Genomic DNA, 19,779 nt, shown 5'->3' on the forward strand with positions numbered 1-19,779 from the left:
ATGCCTCTAAACAAAATCCAGGACAGCCTCTGCCAGTCACCCGAGCGCTAAAGGTGCCACAGAGCCACTTTAAATCCCAGACCCCCAAAAAGAGCATGTGGGGAATTTGGTGTGGGACATTATATGAGATTTAATACTAGTGAAAGTGTTATTTTGACACAAACCAAGCAGGACATTTGGATAAATATTCCTGTATTTGATCCGTTCAAAAAGGATTAAATAACTTTATCGTTTTATTACAAAGCAAGTGTATGATGGTGATATATTCAGATGATACAACTGCCATGCATGCGTTTCTTTGTTTACAGCACATTGCATATTCTGGTTACTTCCCATCTGTGGCCACCTTACTGATGATGTAGTAAGCAGAACTTGATTATTGCATACAATGAAATCTCTCTTGAAAAAGCCCGGGGTGTTTCTGTGAAGCAATAGGAAATTTAAAGCAGTTTTAAATATGCAGTACGACAGCGGAATGTTCCTGTAAGCAGTATTTCATAGCACTACTGAGTTGGATCAACACTCGTTCAGTTGAGGATATAGTGGGTTTGCTTATTAATGAATCACATTTTAAGAGTTTATTGAGTAATTTCGCATTTGTATTATTTCCATTTCATTTTCTCATCCTGTTTTAAATTATGTTTTGATATTTTGCCTTCTCCTGTGTGTGTAAATATGGATCGGGGTTTGTTTCAAGTTTGGAACTGGTACAACCACAAACCTACCAAGACATGAACAAACATCTACGCTGACATCACAGCCAAGGAGAAGCAGCCAAGAATCCCCTTGAGACTTTTGGGGAGCTGCAGAGTATCAGTAGACGGCTACTAGCTGGGAACGACACACACTGGCTTTTGATGAAAACTGAAAAGAAGAAAGCTGTCGTGTTGAAATATTGGGAAAACACAAAGGGACAAAGCAAACACGAAGAAGACCCTCCGGTCAGATATGTCCACGTTTAGCTTTATGGCCTGCATGCAAACTGTCATATGTGACAGAAAACCAGTGCTGCACAAAACACAACATCCAAACATGGTGTTGGCAGCATCAGGATGTGGGGTTGTTTTCTTCATTGGGGACCAGGAGGAAGCTTGTGAGAGTTGATGGGGAGATGAATACACCAAAAATCAGTTGGAAGAAACCCCAAAAGCTTTAGTCTGGGCTGGACATTTGCCTTTCAGGACCAGAAGGAATCATTTCTATCATGTCATGAATACTTTAGAAATGTCAATGTCCAGAACTAAAAGCTGATATTCTATGCTATTTAAATGTGAAAGCACGCAACATTACTCCAGTAATGTGATTTGTGATGCAATATTTTGTTGGAAGCATCCGGCTAGATACTTTGAAGTTTGTTGCCGTGACAAAATGTAAAATGTAAAATGCTCTCTTTTGTTGGCGGACTAAGCTGACAATCCACAGCATCATGAAAAGGTTTCCAGTTCCTTCTATTTCTGGTTGCGTGACAGTGATGGATCTCTTTACAGCCTCGCTTTGGGCGTCTGTGACGTTCATGTCCCAGCACGTCTTCAAATAATTACTGTCTGACTGTACTCATGCACCCAGGAATCCTATTTAAAGGCGTGTTGTTGTTTTTTTGTTTTGTTTTTTGTTTTTTGTTTTTTTCTAGTTTCCAACTAACACTGTCCTTCACCTTTAATTATTGACCTCCCGCAGAAGTCGGGAGTGGCTTTTTCTTTCTTTCTTTCTTTCTTTGCTTTCTTTTTTTTTTTGGTGACCTCAGGGTGCGCCCTGAACTGTGCTGCGCAGTGAGCGCATAGGTGGAATCTGGGACAATGAGTGCGTAGCTCCGGAAGAGACAACAGGATCAGAGGGGAAGGTGTTTGAGATACACGTCTCAACTGATATTGATCACGCATCATGGCAAAGCGGGTCAGACCTGGCTTTTACCGACAAGAAATAAACAAGAGCGTCTGGGAAGTACCGGACCGGTACCGCGACCTGTTTCAGGTGGGGACCGGAGCGTACGGAACTGTGTGGTAAGTGAACTCTGGCGAAGTGGAAGAATATATTTTATTAGACGGCGGCGGGCGCATTCAGGCAGGGGATGAGAGGGAGAGATGCGTAGCTATCAAACAAAGAACGTCAGCGAACAGATGGTGCCGTCCAAGCACACACTCGGTGTTACAGCCAAACAAAAGAAAAAGTGTCCACGCTTAGTTAAACACACGCTGTTTCACTTCCTCATACGATGATGAAGACGCGCTCGCCGACACCTCCGTAGGAGCCGTTCTGACAACATTTAGAAACCAGCGGGGCAATCTGCTAGAATGTGAGAAGAGCATCGGTGGGTGAAATGCTTTTTTGCAATCAGCGAAGTTTACAGCAGCAATGGAAAGAGCCGCTTTTCGTGCACATTTTGTGCGGCTCACAGCGTGGGGCCCCTTTATCAATGATTACAACTGTGTGGGCGGCACCGAACAGCTCCGCCCGAATCACTAGATACGACTTAATAACACCTGAACGAATCTGGAAAAGCTGCGGAGAAATATAAGTTTAAAAAACAAAACAGATGGATGACAGGCAGCAGCGTGCGCAGGTGCGACTGGGTAAACCCCCCCCCAAAAAAACCTCTTTTGCTACATCCGCAAACACGCGGTGTTCTGTCTTGTTCCCGTATCACAGCAAAGTTCCTACTTAGCTGCTATTTCCTCATACTGGCAGCGCTGCAGGTGGTCAGGTGATGTTGTGCTGCGTTTCTTCCTGCAGCTCAGCGCTGGACTCCAGGACGGGAACCAGAGTGGCCATCAAGAAGCTCTACAGACCCTTCCAGTCTGAGGTGTTCGCCAAGCGGGCCTTCAGGGAGCTGAAGCTTCTCAAACACATGAAGCACGAAAATGTGAGGCACAACATCACTGTTTACTCTTTTTGCCTATTTTTTTCGAACCTTTTATTTCAGCTGACTTTGTAAGTGTGGATGTCAGCCGATGGAAGTCCAGAAAAAATAGAATATCACATACGATCTAAAAAAGAAAAAAAAAGTACTTTTGAAACTGAAATTTTAAATTATTGAGTTAACGTTTGAACAGCAGGCAGTGACTGACACCCTCCACATGTAGGGCAAGAAGCGAAAAGTCACTACTAAAGAAGCTGTCTGTTCTAAGAGGGTTGTATCTGTAACCCTTTAAGTGTGGGATGAGACCTCGCTGTTCCTTAGACTCTGCGTTGTGTTTTTCTTTAATTGTTGTTGTCGGAAGGAAACTTGAGGCAGGAATCGGACACACACGGGTTGCGATCGTGGTTCAGATCGTTTATTCGCCACCCGACAAGCTGGCAACCGCCTTCAGAATTCACAGCAAATACTTCAGAATTCACAGCAAATACTTCAGAATTCACAGCAAATACTGCCGTGTCAACATAAAAAGAAGAAAAAGACAAAACGATACAAAACTAACTATTTGGACATTAAAAGTAACATTTGGCTACATTGAGGAGCTGGCGGTCAGTATTGCTTACCTTCAGAATTCACAGCAAATACTGACCGTAACGGACGCCAAGTACGGCGTTCTTTAACGGACACACTTTACCAATTTCCATAACTCAAAGAACAAATCTAACATTTTGGTGACATCCACTGATATATTTAAGCTACTGCCCTACATTCACCCGTTGTTTCTTTGATGGCGCCCCAGTCATCAGGCTAGACACAAAACAACAATGAACATACAAATAAATGAATAAAAAAAAATAAAAAAAATAAAACTGTGTGATGTGTCAGTGAAATGGCTAGCATGTACTCCATTAAGTGGAATTTTCTAAGTGTTTTACTGCTTTTCTGGCTTTAGCTTTCTCCCACAGCTTCCGTCCTCTTATTATCTTTTGTTCAGTGTCTTCAGTTCCCACTACTTGTGACTCACAGGAAAATCTCTTTGGGGGTTGTCGATTCCTCTGCATGTTCCTTCTAAGAGCACTGGGTCCAGGGGCTGCAGTGATACTCCCATCTGTTACATGTTCCGTCCACCCTTTAAATTTTCTGTCTGGTATATTCACTCCATCCATTTCAGGCTGCTCAACCTGTTTATTTGTTGTCTCGCCTTCGACTTCCTCCACAATTTCCTCCAACTTTTCGGGCTCTGAGTGCCCCATCCCCTGCATTCCAGAGGCTTGTCTTGTCATAGCCTCTGCGTTCTCCATTATCTCTTCTGCTGTGCCCGCCTCTGCCTGCTCTACTGGGAGGAACATACATTGTGTAAGAAGGTTCTGGTGGACCACCCTCTCAGTATTGCTGTTTTCTGGTCGCACCACATACACAGGTATGTTGGGTTGCTTTTTCATCACAATGTAAGGTTGAGACTCCCACTTGTCCCCTAGTTTTTGCCTTCCCTCTACATGGCAGACTTTGACTAAGACTCTGTCCCCTTGGTTGAAAATCTGACCCTTTGCCTTCTGGTCATAATACTTTTTCTGTTGACTTTTGGCCTGATGAGAAGTCTGGTTTGCTTGGGCGTATGCCCGTGACAGACAGTCATGGAGTCTCTGAACATATGCACTGTATTCTCCTGGTTCATTAGCAGTCTGGAGCCCAAAGATGAGGTCAACTGGGAGTCTAGGATGTCTGCCGAACATCAGAAAATATGGTGTATACCCAGTGGAGTCATGGAGTGAACAATTATATGCGTGTGTCATTGCATCTAAGTACTCGTGCCACCGAGGTTTTAGATGTGGCTCTAATGTCCCGAGCATATTCATGAGTGTCCGGTTGAACCGCTCAGTGATGCCATTGCCTTGTGGGTGGTAGGGGGTTGTGTGGGTTTTAGTGATGCCCATACATTTGCACAGCTCCTTCACTACAGCACTTTCAAAGTTGCGCCCCTGGTCAGTGTGCAACTTAGCAGGAAGTCCAAAACGGCAGAAAAAGTTTCTCCACAGCACCCTGGCCACTGTGTTGGCCTTTTGATCTTTAGTGGGATATGCCTGTGCGTAGCGTGAGAAATGATCCGTGACCACAAGGACATTCTCCATTCCACCCTTTGACTTTTCTAAAGTCAAAAAGTCAATGCATACTAGTTCCATGGGGGCATTACTGTGAATACTGACCAATGGAGCTTTGACTCCTGATGTTGGCGTTTTCCTGAGGCAGCATCTCTCACACTGCTCACACCAGATCTTTATCTCTTGGAACATCTGAGGCCAATGAAATCTCTCTTTTAACATCTGAACTGTTCTCTCAAAACCCAAGTGTCCAGAGTCATTGTGAAGAGCCTTCATAGCTTCCTCGCGCAGCTTCTCTGGTAGCACTAGCTGTTCCACCACTCCTCTTTGACGATCACGGCTGCGACGGTACATGATACCGTCTCTGATCACTAGCCTCTTCCACTCTTTTAGGAGAAGACAGATCTGTCGGCCACTACTGACCCTCTCACTCCGACTGGGTTTCACATTCCGACTTTTGTAGTGCCAGACAGGCCAATAACAGGATCCTCCTTCTGTCCTGCGCGGATCTCTTGCTTTGTCATGGCGGGAAGTGACTCCATACCCATGTCTCTGTATGGCTCATTAGACCCTGGTGATTCTGAGTCCAAGTTGGCTGAGGTCGTTGTGTTCTGCTTTGAGGAGTTGTCTGGATCTTGTATGGACTGACTTGCATCCTGTTCAGGCTTTTTGCTGCACACCCGCAGAGGGCATGAGTGCAGAGTCTCTGTGACCTCTTGGTTGGACATACGGGAGAGGGCATCAGCATTCACATTGCTTTGTCCTCTCCGGTACTGGATATCAAAGTCAAAAGCAGCCAAACGGGAGACCCACCGTTGCCCCGTGGCATCTAACTTTGCAGAGCTCATGATGTACTTGAGGGGGTTATTGTCTGTCTGGACAGAGAACTTGCGCCCATAGAGGTGGTCATAGAATTTGTCTGTTACCGCCCACTTCAAGGCCAGGAACTCTAGCTTGTGGGCGGGATACCTTGCCTCTGCTGGACTCAACCCTCGGCTCGCGAAGGCTATGACTCTCTCTATACCATCTTGAACCTGGACCAGGACAGCACCTAGTCCTTCCCCTGATGCATCTGTCTGAAGCACAAACGGTAGGTTGTAGTTCGGGTATCCCAACACTGGCGCAGTTGTAAGTCTGTGCTTTAGGGCCAGGAATGCCTCCTCACATTCCTCTGTCCATAAGAATGGTGGGTCAGAAGCCAGATCTTTTTTTCCCCTTTTTTTCTTCATTCTTGGGTCACCACTAGTGAGCCGGTATAAGGGAGCTGCCAGGACAGAGTAACCACTGACATAGCGCCTGTAGTAGCCAGCAAACCCTAGAAATTGCAGAACCTCTCTGCGGTTTGTTGGCCTGGTCCAGTCTTTGACTCTATGAATCTTCTCTGGGTCAGTCCGGATTCCCTCAGCAGATACCAGGTGGCCTAGGTACTGCACTTCTTTTCTCATCAACTGGCATTTAGAGGGTTTCAGTTTTAGACCGTGTTCCCGGAGCCGATCGAACACCAACTGCAGTCTGTTTAGATGCTCATCAAAGGTTTTAGAAAAGATGATAAGGTCATCCAGATATATTAGAAGATGGGTGAAGTTCAGGTCTCCAAAACAGCAAGTCATGAGCCTCTGGAAGGTTGATGGAGCATTCTGTAACCCAAAAGGCATCCGGTTGGCCTCAAACAGACCCATTGGTGTACTGAATGCTGTTTTGTGCTTGTCCTGCTCCGCCACCTCCACCTGCCAATAGCCTGAAGTGAGGTCAAGCGTGGAGAAAACTTGGCCTGCCCCAATGCTTCCAGAGCCTCTTCTATTCTTGGCAGGGAAATGCATCTCTTGTGCTGCAGGAGTTTAGTTTATCGATACACAACCGTAGTGAGCCATCTTTTTTGTCACCACCACTACAGGTGAAGCATATGGACTCTTACTGGGCCTTATTACCCCTGCCACCTCCATCTCAATCAACATCTTTCTGACATCTTGCCACTGTGATGGGGAATCTTGCGATAGGGGAGCCTGAATGGTTTGGAGTCCACTAGTGGAATTTCATGTTGCACTGTCTTTGTGTGACCATAATCTAGAGGATGTTGGGAGAATACATCAGCATTCCTCTCTACCAGCTTTTTAAGAGTGGCGCGCTGGTTCTCATCCTCGACTGCCGCTTTACTCAGGTCAACACAACAACTCGATATTACTTGGGTCAGATTCAGACATGTGTCTTTGGACCTGCTTCCACAGCTTTGGCCCTGCTTTTTGTCTGAGAAATCCACAACACCATCCACTAGGGAAACATTGGCTAGTTGTGTGTGTGGCTTAATGGTGACTGGATATTGAGACAGGTTCATCACTCTGACAGGGGTGCGTCCTCGTTTCACATTAGTAAGGATCTTGGCAACCAGAAGGTCTTGAGGAAGCTTCAAGGAATGATGGCCCTCAATCAGTGCTGTATAAGTCCTTCTCTGTGGGCCGGCTGTCACCTTGCACATTAAGTCCATTTCTTTTCCCCCAGGGATGTGTATTTTGTGACCTGTATACACAGCCGGACCCACTCTGTCCTCCACATTATAATGTCCTGTGTCACCAACCTCCAAGAGGGAGGTGTACCATTCTGGATGGCTCTCTCTGACATGCTGGAGAAATTGTTGGCCATAAGTTGCTTGCAGATGAGTTCTGGAAGCACGGAGAACATTAGTTCCTATCAGCAGAGGGACAGACAGGCGATATTCTGAGTCCTCAACTACAAAAGCTGGCACATTTTTAAACTCTTTTCCAACACTTTCAAGTTAATGCGTAGAACACCATGGTGGGTTACACTCTGACCAGCTGCACCTTCTATAGGTATCTGAGAGGGCTGTAACTTCTGTTTTTGAAGGATTGGGTGGTTGGACCAGTAGCTGTGGGTAATACTGGTTACCTGAGAGCCAGAGTCAATGAGCTCTGCACTTCATTCCACTGATTTCCACCTCACCTTCATTTCTAGGTCCCACTAGTGGAGTGCTCTCTCCTCCATCAGTCATCTTTATGTCTTGTGGCTGGGGTCTGCCTGCTCGCCCATGGTTGCCCCGGTGACCACAGGCTCTACTGCGTTTAAAGGCTGAGCTGGGTGGGGATTGTTCCCATTCATTTTACTGGGATCTGGTAACACTGCTCTGCAGACTCTAGCTATGTGCCCTTGTTTACCACACCTGTGGCATGTCACAGTTGAGATTTGGGCTCGGATTGGAGGCCCTATGGGTGCCTGGACTTGTGGTGGTGGGGCAGGAAATGGAGCAGTAACTCTTGATTCAAGGTAGGTCAATTTAGTCATTTGCTCTGCTTGGCAAAGAGCTAACTTTTTAACCAGTTCGGTAAGCTCTGACAACTCTGATACATGGGTGGTCTCTTCCACATTCACAGTTGGGCTGCTGCCAGATGCAGTCTGGATCTGGGTGTGAGCTCGCTTTGATTTGTGGAATGACTGGAACTGTTTAGTTTCTTTGGTCATGTCTCTGAGCTCAGCCTGCAGCTCTCGGAAGCTTAAGAGCCTGGGCTTAAGTGGCGCGATCCTCATGTATACCTCCTCATCATTAAGACCCCTTAAAAACTGCCGGGTGAGTTTGCAGTCCCTGTCTGGAAATGGCTTGCCACCTCTTTGACTGTCCTCTACCGCTCTCAGAGTAGCTTCCAGCGATATGGCATATGAGCAGGCAGACTCCCCTGGTCTTTGGCTCCGCCAGAGAAGTCAGCCAGTGGATCTAGGGAGCTCTGTGTGTCCCCGTACTCAGCCCTCAGTTCTTCAAAAGCCATCTCAGGGGTTTGGTTATGTAGAGGTAGGTTCAGGACTAATTTCCTGGCCTCGCCACTCAGATGACGCACCACAGTGGAAAACCGCAGGTGTGGCGGGAGCTCAATCGCTTCCAGGAGATATTGCATGTCCCGAATCCAATCCTCCACCAGCATCCTACTATCAGCATTACCGGTGAATATAGGAACACTTCTCACCTGGTGGGTCTGCAGAAATCCCGTCGCAGCCCGGCCGTGTCCGTAGAACGGATCTGTATGGTTGTGAGCTGTGATTCATAATTTGAGGGTTGGGCCTGTTTGGATGTACACCCCATGGACCACTGGCCGATGAATACAGTGGAGCTTGAGGCACAGTGGGATATCCAGCATAACCTGTGGGATGCTGACTCACTGGCTGATAAAAGTCTACTGGGTGTGGATGGAGGGCTGGAGCAGCAGGCTGCTGCATAATCTGGCCCCCTGTCATAACCGGAGGTGGTAGGGAGGGGCTTATTGCTGCAGTCATATGCATGCCAGTCCAAGGTGTAGAAGTATATTGATCCACATAAGGTGACAGAATTGGGGTTGCAGGGGTGGGCTGTGTGTTCACTCCTCCATCATGGGGCTGGGGAACTGGGGTGTGGTACTGTAGCTGCTGGCCATTAAGTCCTGTGGGTTGGTTAGTTGGCTCTGGCCTCACTGCTGGTGGTTGGTTGCTGGCATCAGCTGTTGCTCCTCCTCCAGGTAGGTAGGTGTGTGGCACCCCTGGGGAGTCGAATTTGTGGCTCAGTACTGGTTCAGGGGTAAGTAGGTGGCTGGATGCTACTATAGAGGGCATCTGCCTCATTGGGGTAACTGCGTAGTTATTCATTATTTTCAAAGATCTCTCGTTTTTTTTTTAAATTAATGTAGACAGCCAAAATGTATGTTTGTATGTGTATGTTCCTTTTTTAGCGTTTAATTGTGAATAAATAAATGAATAAATAAATACATAAATAACTTTGTGGCACAGTTATTTTGAATCACTCCCAAAATTACAGTTAAACTTAATCAGAATATAATCACAATATAATAAATATTTCAAACAACATGTAATTAACTTTTTTTTTTATTTTATTTTTTATGTCAAAGATAAATAAATAATTAGATTATCTTAACGCACTCACACAAATTCTAATTAGACAAAAAAAAGAAACAGGATATCGTCACAATATAAGAAATATTTCAAACAAAATGTAGTTCACAAACAATTTTTTTTTTTTTTTTTTTTTACCTTAACAGTGCAATAAAAATGACACTAAAATAATATGTTGCAGCTTCAGCTTCACACACTAACTCAAATTGTATACTCAACTAACTGCCCGAACGAAACCGTTGGGTAACCGGGCTGCTGGCGTTGTTGCCTAGGTGATCTTGAAGCACCACGATCCGGGTCACGGCACCAAAGATGTAACCCTTTAAGTGTGGGATGAGACCTCGCTGTTCCTTAGACTCTGCGTTGTGTTTTTCTTTAATTGTTGTTGTCGGAAGGAAACTTGAGGCAGGAATCGGACACACACGGGTTGCGATCGTGGTTCAGATCGTTTATTCGCCACCCGACAGCATGGCAACCGCCTTCAGAATTCACAGCAAATACTTCAGAATTCACAGCAAATACTTCAGAATTCACAGCAAATACTGCCGTGTCAACATAAAAAGAAGAAAAAGACAAAACGATACAAAACTAACTATTTGGACATTAAAAGTAACATTTGGCTACATTGAGGAGCTGGCGGTCAGTATTGCTTACCTTCAGAATTCACAGCAAATACTGACCGTTGTACTGCCAGCGCACCGTAACGGACGCCAAGTACGGCGTTCTTTAACGGACACACTTCACCAATTTCCATAACTCAAAGAACAAATCTAACATTTTGGTGACATCCACTGATATATTTAAGCTACTGCCCTACATATCCAAGCATACTAAAGGAAAGTTTACTGAAAGGAAAAAGTGTGGTAGATGAGAATCATTTAAAAGTTTTGTGGAGATTTACATGGTGTGGACTGGGGTGGTCACTGAAAGCCTGTCAGTGACTATCTGCTGGATAATGTTAGCAGTCTCCTTTGTTATGTCTACACCATAACATAAGAGCTCTTTTCTTATGAAGGATATTAGTGGTCTTTAGTTAATTTTCCGTAAAATTGGGTATTCATTAAAACATCACATAAGCATCACTTTTGACAGAAATAAATGCTTAAAACATTTTTATATTAGTTACATATTACAGTTTTTGGAGATGCGACTGTAGTCAGATTCATCTATGCAGAATTAAAAACTGAGATCAGTGGCTGGTCGGCTTTCATCATAGCAGATACATACTGATATCTAATTAGCAAAATGAAAGAATCCAGTGTGTGATATTTTCTGCTCTCATGCAGGTGATTGGCCTTCTAGATGTATTTACTGCAGACCTTTCTTTGGACCGATTCAAAGACTTGTAAGCATTCATTTATGGCCTCTCATCCTGGCGCCGTCATAGAAATGTAAACGTCTTTGGTCATGTACTAAAGTGTGCTGCAGAATCTGACATGATCACAATCTGCTTTTACCTTTCAAGCTGTCTGGTGATGCCGTTCATGGGAACTGATCTGGGGAAGCTGATGAAGAAGACCAAACTATCAGAAGAAAAAATCCAGTGTTTGGTTTATCAGACACTGAAAGGACTCAAGGTCTGATGCGGTTCATACAGGCTGTTTGTTCATCTTTTGTATGTTTCAGCTGACTAAATTGATGTTCTTAATTCTTTCTTTCAGTATATCCATTCTGCTGGTATAATTCACAGGGTGGGTTTTGTTACCTATTACGACAGAGACTTTCTTTCCTCTGAGTTGCTAATTTATGGCTTTTTATGTAAACAATTTCAGGATCTCAAACCAGGAAATCTTGTCGTCAACCAAGACTGCGAGCTCAAGGTACAAGCTCTCTGCATCACACTGTGGTTTAAACAAATCCTTCCCATCACTTAAGTCGACAAATTTGTTGGCATCTTTGTGATGATTTGAACAAAATGCAAAACCAACTATTGTTGCAGGAAAAATGACGTTGCAATGAAATAATTGCAAAGAAAATCCAACCTTTCCCTTGAGAACCGTCATTTACTTGGGAAAACCCCATTTAATTGTTTAAAAATAATCATAAGAGGCGTAATAGCTGGTTCCACAGAGATCTTCTCTGGACTCTTCATTTCTTTACCATGCTCTCTTTAGTTTAGCTTAACTCATGTTCTTCTTAAGATTTAGGTGAATTGAAACAACTGGTTTGTAGCATTTCTCTTATATATTTTAGATTGTTATTGTTCTGAAAAGCTCAGGTTTAGTCTCTTGGTGGTTTTTATTTAACATTTTCTGGTCTTGTTGTATAGAGTTATGCTGCCATGCACTTTAACGATGTTCTCAGGACCTTTGGAAGGAAAACAGACCCATCGATTCTCCACTAGGCTTAACACTGAGCAGAAGGTGCTTTTCCACATAACTATGTTTCATACTAGACGTCCTTGAAAACTCAATCTTGGGTTTGTTTGAAAAAGCCACGTTTCTCTGGTTAAAGTCCCAGAAAGGTTTAACAAACTCTAAGCTGGATGAGGACGCAAGTAAACGCTTGTGGTCACAGTAAAGTTTTTGTTGCACAAATTTAACTGTCAATTGTTCCTTTTGACAGTAGAAAAGGGCAAGTAGCTATGTATGAAAATCATTACAAATCCCCTCCATTTGGAGAGCATGTTCTCACGTCAGGGCCCATCGTCCTGCATTCTTTATACGTTTCTCTGTTGCTACGGATCTGTTATAAAGATATTAGTTTACTAGCAAGTTTCAGCAAAACTTTACTGCCTGCTGTGGAGGTGACGGAAACAGGATTCTGTTGCATCATGTCGTATAAAAAAGAAAAGTCTGACTCTTGACTAATCGTAACTACAAAGAAAATCTCAATAAGTCATAAGGTAAAAGCGTTAATAAACACTGACTTCTAGAGGGTTGTGATGGTGGTGATTTTGCTAATCTTTATACGAGTTGTTGTCCAGAACATAAATATACTCAAATTAGAGGTAGCCATTGTAACATTTTTCATAAAGAGTTTTTTGTTTCTCCCCCTCTAACACAAAGATCCATTGAGATTAAAAATCTAATTTACAATAGGACTAGTCAGGACACTGTCTGTTACTGTTTGTACTGCTGTAAAAGATTAATTTACCATAAGGCTTTTATCACATTTCTACCTGAGGTCCCCAAATCTGTAGCTGTGTTTTATGATACCCAGTTCAAGTAACTCTTCAATTGCCTGCATTTATTGTTCTGATAGATCTTGGACTTTGGCTTAGCTCGGCAGGCGGACACTGAGATGACAGGCTATGTGGTGACCCGATGGTACAGAGCCCCGGAGGTCATTCTCAACTGGATGCACTACACACAGACAGGTACACCTGTGGAGAAAGGTCCTAATACTGGCATTTCTTATCAGTGTGTTGTTCTCAGTAACTCTCATCAGCAAAACAAACAAAAAAAAAAAAAAGCAATCCTTCTATTGTTTCATTGTTTGGCATGAACTCGTTCTTTTGGTGTGTGAATCCTTCGCTTTCACAGGGTTTCTGCTGTCACATGACATTAGCATTTTTTTGTCCTGGGAAAAATGTTTTAAAAAGTCTGAACTTGGAGAAAATATTTACTGCATGAAAAAGGACTCATGATTTTTATTTTGTAACTCTTGAGCGTGTGATTGGTGATGGTGAGTTTAGAAGTAGGCCATCATTCTGCGGTTGCTGTTGTTTTCGAAATCAGAACATACTTGAAGTTCAGAATAGTCTCAGAAAACCAAATTACAAGACACTGTTTATCCACTAGGTGGAGCTGCCTTAACAGCTAGCATTGTAAATGCTCTTTCAAATACATTTTATTTCAAGTTGCAGATCAACGACCTTCGATTTTATCATGCTATGTCTTTATCGGTGCTGCTTTGTCTGTTCCACAGTGGATATTTGGTCTGTGGGCTGCATCATGGCAGAGATGCTGCAAGGAAAACCTCTTTTTAAAGGCAGTGACCGTATCCTTTTTTACCAATCTCATCCTCAGGGTTTATGCAGAGGATTTATTTTCTATTTTATTTTCAGGTTCGACTTGTACTCATCTGCTTTTTTTTTCTGGTTTTTGAACCTTAATATTTCTCCTTAGACCTAGACCAGCTGAATCAGATCATGAAGGTCACAGGAACGCCGAGTCAAGAATTCATATTAAAACTAGACTCTGAGGATGTGAGTTCAGATTTATAAAATGAGACTTTATAAATATGTGATGTAGCAAATGTGTTTGGAATACATATAAGTTTATCCTGAGATTATCAAATACTTTCTCTCCAACCTCCATCATGCTGATTAAATGTCTACTTGCTGTCAGCAGGAGCATGAAAGTTAAATGATTTTGCAACAAACATCTTCAGTGAATTAAAAATGTCCATGGTGATATTGTAGGAAGCACCTTTATCATTACCACTGGTAAAATAGCACCACAGCACGATGCTACCATTCTGCTTTACGGTTGGTACATCGATTTTTGATTTGAAACCTTCACCCTGACTCCACCACTTTTAGTTGTACCTGATTTAGTCATTTCAAAACGAGTTTGGATGTTTGTTTGAAATTAATGTACCGCTCTATTGCTCAACTATATTCAAGATTTAAGAATCTGATCCAAATTGATTAGGCAGATCAGGAACAAGAAGGGCTTCTGCTGAGAACGGGAAACTGCTGGAACACCAGTGTCCCCAGAGAAGAAAGCATCATATTGCTGTGACCTGACAGAATAGGCCACTGCTTCACAATGGAGCCTTGAAGGTTGACTGAAACTTGCTGCTGCCCATATGATCAAGTATGTTTGGAGGAGTCTTTTAAAGCTCCTGGTGACTCCTGTGCCAACTGTAAAGCACGATGGCGGTAGCATCATACCGTGGGGCTGTTTGACCACCAGAGGCAGCAGACTACTGCACTTGGTGGATAGAGTTAAAGCTGGACAGTCTGCAAATTCTCATTAAAACAAAAGCTGGGTGGCTGAAACTCAGAGCCAGTTGGGTCCAACTCAACTGGGTTTGAAGTGGTTAAATCAGGCTTCTGGAATATCATTCACAAAACTCTTAAGTTCAACACCATGACACCAACACCAATGTGTAGAGTATAGGATCATGTGTATGTGTGGATTAACGTCATTAAGTATTTGCTTTTAGGCTAAAAGTTACCTCAAAAGTCTCCAAAAAATAGAGAAGAAAGATCTTAAGACATTGTTTCCATCAGCTAGTTCCCAAGGTACTGTTTTCTTATTTGTATATTAAACATATATTTTGTTAAGCTTCCTTCTTTGTTCTTATTTTCAGCCATTTCTTTTTTTTTTTTCTAGCCCTAGCGGTGCTAGAGCGCATGCTTCTGCTAGATCCTGAGGAAAGAGTGACGGCTGTGGAGGCTCTGTCGTTGCCTTACTTTTCTGTATTTCGAGAACCGGCAGAGGAGACTGAGGCTCAACCGTACGACAACTCGCATGAAGACAAGGAGTTGACTTTGGACCAGTGGAAACGTAAGCATGAAGCCTACCACTGATCAATACTTTAGGAGGCCAATAAAATCAGCATTGAGGATGTAATTTCAGATGGCTGGAGGGGATACGGGATGTTCTACATGACCTATGATGTTTTACTGAATATATTTCTGCTATGCTTCTTTCTGTAGGTTGTGCCTTCACAGAAATCTTGAGCTTCCAGCGTACAATGTTGGATGCAAAGGAAACGCCACTTTAAAGATGAGTGAACTACAGCAGAGGACCAAAACAAGCTAATTCTGAACAAAGAGGACTTTTTGATTAATACACGTCCAACAGGCCTGCTGCAGATGCAGATTTTAGAATTTTCTAAAGTAATTTGCTAAAGAGACACCTCCGAGCTTGTCACTCCTACACAGCCCCGTGTTATCATTGCCCTCACCAACAGCTCTGAATTTTTTAGGTATCAAAAGGCGTCTTAAGTTCAGACTAATGGAAATTTGCGGAACATCTCCTCTTTAACGACAAGGTTACATCTGCACCTGAATTTGGAGGAAATTCTTGAGTTTCTGCGCAAATAGTTGCATTTTCAAGCATTCCTTTCCATTTATGTTGTTCTTGATAGCTAAGTGTATCAAACGTTTTCAGATATTCTGGTACTGTTCATTTTATTCTTTCTGCTCCATCTCAATAGGTTACTTGTGATTTTTTTTCATCAAAACCTTTACAAATTAAAGGTTATTAAAAAAAATACATAAAGGTATTATTATTATTATTAGTAATAGTAGTATTAGTATTAGTATTATTATTGCATTGAATGGAACAGATTTAAGAATCTTTAAACAGAAATCCTACATTTTTAATTTGCAGTGTTTTTTTGAAATATATGGGTAATGTGGCTCAGTCCCCAGGTGAAGCATTATTTCCTGTTTTGGTTCTAGTTTGAAATCTAAAGTACTCTGTAATCAAATCTAAACGTTCATCATTCAGAGATGAATGGAGGTTCTTTAAAGTGTAATTTAACATTTTATTGTGCCTTTCTTTTGAGCCTTTTTAATTTGTTTTGGTAGTAAATAGTCATGTAGTATGTTTTATTTCTTTAAATGTCTGACAAGATATGCAATCAGAGGAGTTTTGTGGGGTTTTTTGCAGTAAGGGATTTGTTAGGTAGTTTATGGGGGTCAGGAGGAGGACTCTCACCATTCCTGCAGAAATCTCCTCTGCATTGAACTATTTGATATACACTGATCATTCATGCATTACTACTAAACTGGGCAGCATTATTTTCATGTTAATGTATATGTTTTGTTTCTAAAACTCATTAAATTATCCAGAACATAACAAATGTAAGAATTAATTTGAATGACCACATTTCAATATCTAATATTTTTAATATTTAGTTTTATATGCCTTCCACATGAGCAATGAGATTTTCCAATATCTTTTCAAACAAACATTTGATTAGATTTTTTTTTGACACCTGTGCATTTGTGTGAGTGGCCTTCTTGTTTCTACCAGGTGCCTTACAGATAGTAACCAAACACAAATAGTGAACAAGAATCTTCTCTCCAGGTTATGCGCAATAATCCACTTATTGATTAAAGAAAAAAAAAGTGTAAAACATTCCTGATTCTGCTGCTTTTGTCAAACAGTTACACAGGACACAATAATTGATCCAATAATCAATAATTGATTGATGATTGGATAATCATTATCCAGAGCATGTTTAGCATGTTCAGTAATGACATACTGAACTTTGAGTCTGCTGGATATGTTCGTTGACGTTTATTACGTAGCAACACACTGCGGATTTACAGTTTTCCTGTTTGCACTTTTGTAGTTGTACGTCTTTAAACTGTGTAGACAAAATGAATTAAAGGACACAGAGGAAAATAAGAAAAGGACATGTCATTTTTGTATAGTTTTCTTAAAAAAAAACATATTAATGTGCATATTTGTTTCATATAAGGTAGTTCTCACTGAAACCCACCAATGTTTATATTTTTTATTGCAAAGCCCTGAAATTCTTATTTGATTGGTAGCTTATTAAACATTATTGAACAATATATTCTGACGTGTGTCTAAGCTTAATTCAAATTAACACTAGGTGGCAGCATCAAAATGAGCAAGATCCTGTTCACTGCAGGAATTCTGAAAGTTCTTAATCCGTCTCGTTTCAGATTGAAATATCTTGTGAAAGAGGGAATTTTCTTCCATGTAAGTTTAGCTGTTTTACTGAAAAATGCCAAAGAATGAGTCTCAAGAGATTCCACTGGTTCTTTGACTTTTCTTTCTGGTCCCACTATCATCTCAAGCCCCTGATTTATTTTTTATCTAAATGTCAGTAAGATAGTGACGTGAATAAAATATTGATTATATTAGCCATTACATTTACAAAGCATTTGCATGCCCGTCTTGGCCCTGTGAGTGTCGTGTTCATCTCTTTGTGTCCGGTTTTATTTTTCTATTTTATGTGATTAAATTGGTCAGAGATGAGCTGCCATGGCAGCTGTTGCCGTGATTTATCGTACTCCAGGCACCCCTGACAACCTCGTGTTTTTTCCCGCTGAATATGATTGATGATCTCAAAAAACGAATGTTTAAACATTCTTGCCGAATGCCTGTTTGCTTTGAGATTCTGCTCATTCTTCTGCGCGATTCTCCACTGCTGGGTGTTGAATTTAGCAGTCTTGTCTCAAGTGACCTCCAGAGCCTTGACTCCCAAAGATGGCTCCCCAGCGGATGAGCTTCCTTCCTGGGGGTGAGCATTTCCAAATCAAACCGTTGCTGTTGTGTCCTCGCCACGTACACACAGGCACATGCATTCTAGGGGTCAGGGTGCTGCTGGTTCACTAAAGAGTCACAGAGTTCTTTTTTGTTCTTTTTCTGCAGGAGACAGATAAACAAGGGGGAAAGTACATTTTCTTTACCCCACAACCTTCCAACTGCAACAGCAAATGGAGTGACTGCCTCTTGTTTGCTGACCCTGCAGTCTATTTGTACAGTTCAGTGGATTTAAGCTCTAAGATAAACATGCCAAGAAGCCAGGAAAATACTTTTTTGTTGTTGTTTTGCATCCAATAAACTTTAAAGCTGATGGGCAGCTCGTAAGGTTTTCTTTCTGAGCTATGAGAATTTTTACTCATTTTTGGTTGCGTTCCTAAAAATAAGATGAATGCTTTTGTTTATTTGCTTGTTAGGCTGACAAAGTTTGACCTAAGACTTACTAACACTTGAAAGGCTTCTAAAATCAAAGGGTGTCCAAGAGTTGAAATATTTGGCATTTTCTTACTAGCAATAAGTCACAAGCAACATGAGCCCATATTTTCCCATATTTTTAAGAGAATCAATGAAAAATGCCAAAGATAACACCATTCAGCAGGAGCAGTAAAGTGAGCCAAACAAACAGTTGGCTGAAAACTTGGCAGACATTACACGATTAATTGTTCAAGTTTTACTTTAGTTCTTTGCTGGACTTTTTTTTTTTTTCAGTTTCTGCCAAACTGAAACACTTACAACTTTGATCGTTATTGATGAAAACTTCATTAAACAATCACACGAGCTCCTTAAAATTATTATATGCACAACTATAGCTTTCCAAAATGAATTGCCATGTAGTGTGTTGCAGAAATATTAAGTGATTCTCCTCTAACATTTATACATTCAGTCACATCACAATGACTAACAATCTTGTTTTTCATTAGGGTTTTATGTGATGGACCGACACAAAATGGCATGTCACTGTGAAATGGAAAGAAAAAAAAATGCTTTCCCCAAATAAGACTCTTAAAAAGTGCAGAATGCATTACTATCCAACCCTCTTTACTTTGAGACCCGTACTAAAGCCCAGAGCAACCAGTTTGCTTTTAAAGTCCCTTAATTAGTGAACAGTTAGCCTCACTCGCCAAATTTTCATACATCTCAATTAGCACTGTTCAGCCAGTTATTTGAAAGTGGACACAGTATGGCACAAATGTAACCCTACCAATATATGGCTGTCCATCTAAGCTAATTAGTGGAGCAAGGAGCTCATTAATCAGAGAAAACAGAAATAGGGGCAAGAAGAAAACCATTATTGAACAAAAAACATACCAAGTCTCATTTTCAGTTAGCCACAAGCCTTGTGGGCGTGATAGAAAATGTGCAGAAAATGTTGCTTTTGTCAGATGAAAACAAATTTGATTTTTAATTTTGTGTATCTGGCTACCTAACACTGGGAATACACCCACAATAAGAGACAATGGTGGCACAATAATGGTGTGGGGATACTTTTCAGCTCTTTAGCTGCTCAAGACCCCACAGAAAGATGGATTAAGTTAAATAGAGCTGTTTGAAATTTCAAAACATTTCAGACAGTAGCGGAGGTTCACCGTCCAGGAGGACAGAAAATCCATACGTACAGCCAGAGCTTCAACAGAATGATAATTTATGTCTGAATGACCCAGGCCTAAATCCAAATAAAAATCGGTGCTAAGAGTTAAAGCTGAACTCATTCACAGAAGCTCCTTTTAGAATACAACTG

The 19,779-nt window shown here is 41.9% G+C and overlaps 1 protein-coding gene across 1 annotated transcript; it reads left to right on the top strand.

The window, feature by feature from the left end:
* Positions 1-1,709: 1,709 nt before the first annotated feature.
* mapk12a (mitogen-activated protein kinase 12a) lies at positions 1,710-17,153 on the top strand. Its single transcript, XM_044125196.1, has 12 exons — positions 1,710-2,000; positions 2,731-2,860; positions 11,124-11,182; positions 11,303-11,414; positions 11,499-11,528; positions 11,610-11,657; positions 13,042-13,156; positions 13,708-13,779; positions 13,908-13,987; positions 14,953-15,031; positions 15,123-15,296; positions 15,449-17,153. Exons 1-12 carry the CDS (start codon positions 1,882-1,884, stop codon positions 15,514-15,516), a joined length of 1,086 nt encoding a protein of 361 aa, XP_043981131.1. The 5' UTR covers positions 1,710-1,881; the 3' UTR covers positions 15,517-17,153.
* Positions 17,154-19,779: the final 2,626 nt, after the last annotated feature.

Source organism: Gambusia affinis, linkage group LG08, assembly GCF_019740435.1.
Source record: "Gambusia affinis linkage group LG08, SWU_Gaff_1.0, whole genome shotgun sequence".
Taxonomy (NCBI): domain Eukaryota; kingdom Metazoa; phylum Chordata; class Actinopteri; order Cyprinodontiformes; family Poeciliidae; genus Gambusia; species Gambusia affinis.

What these genes read in the sequence shown, in the direction of transcription:
- mapk12a (XM_044125196.1), top strand. Translation starts at nt 1,882, where the DNA reads ATGGCAAAGCGGGTCAGACCTGGCTTTTACCGACAAGAAATAAACAAG. An exon ending in GGAGCGTACGGAACTGTGTG is followed by an intron (nt 2,001 to 2,730) that starts GTAAGTGAACTC and finishes TTCTTCCTGCAG; the next exon opens with CTCAGCGCTGGACTCCAGGA. An exon ending in TCTTTTTAAAGGCAGTGACC is followed by an intron (nt 13,780 to 13,907) that starts GTATCCTTTTTT and finishes ATTTCTCCTTAG; the next exon opens with ACCTAGACCAGCTGAATCAG.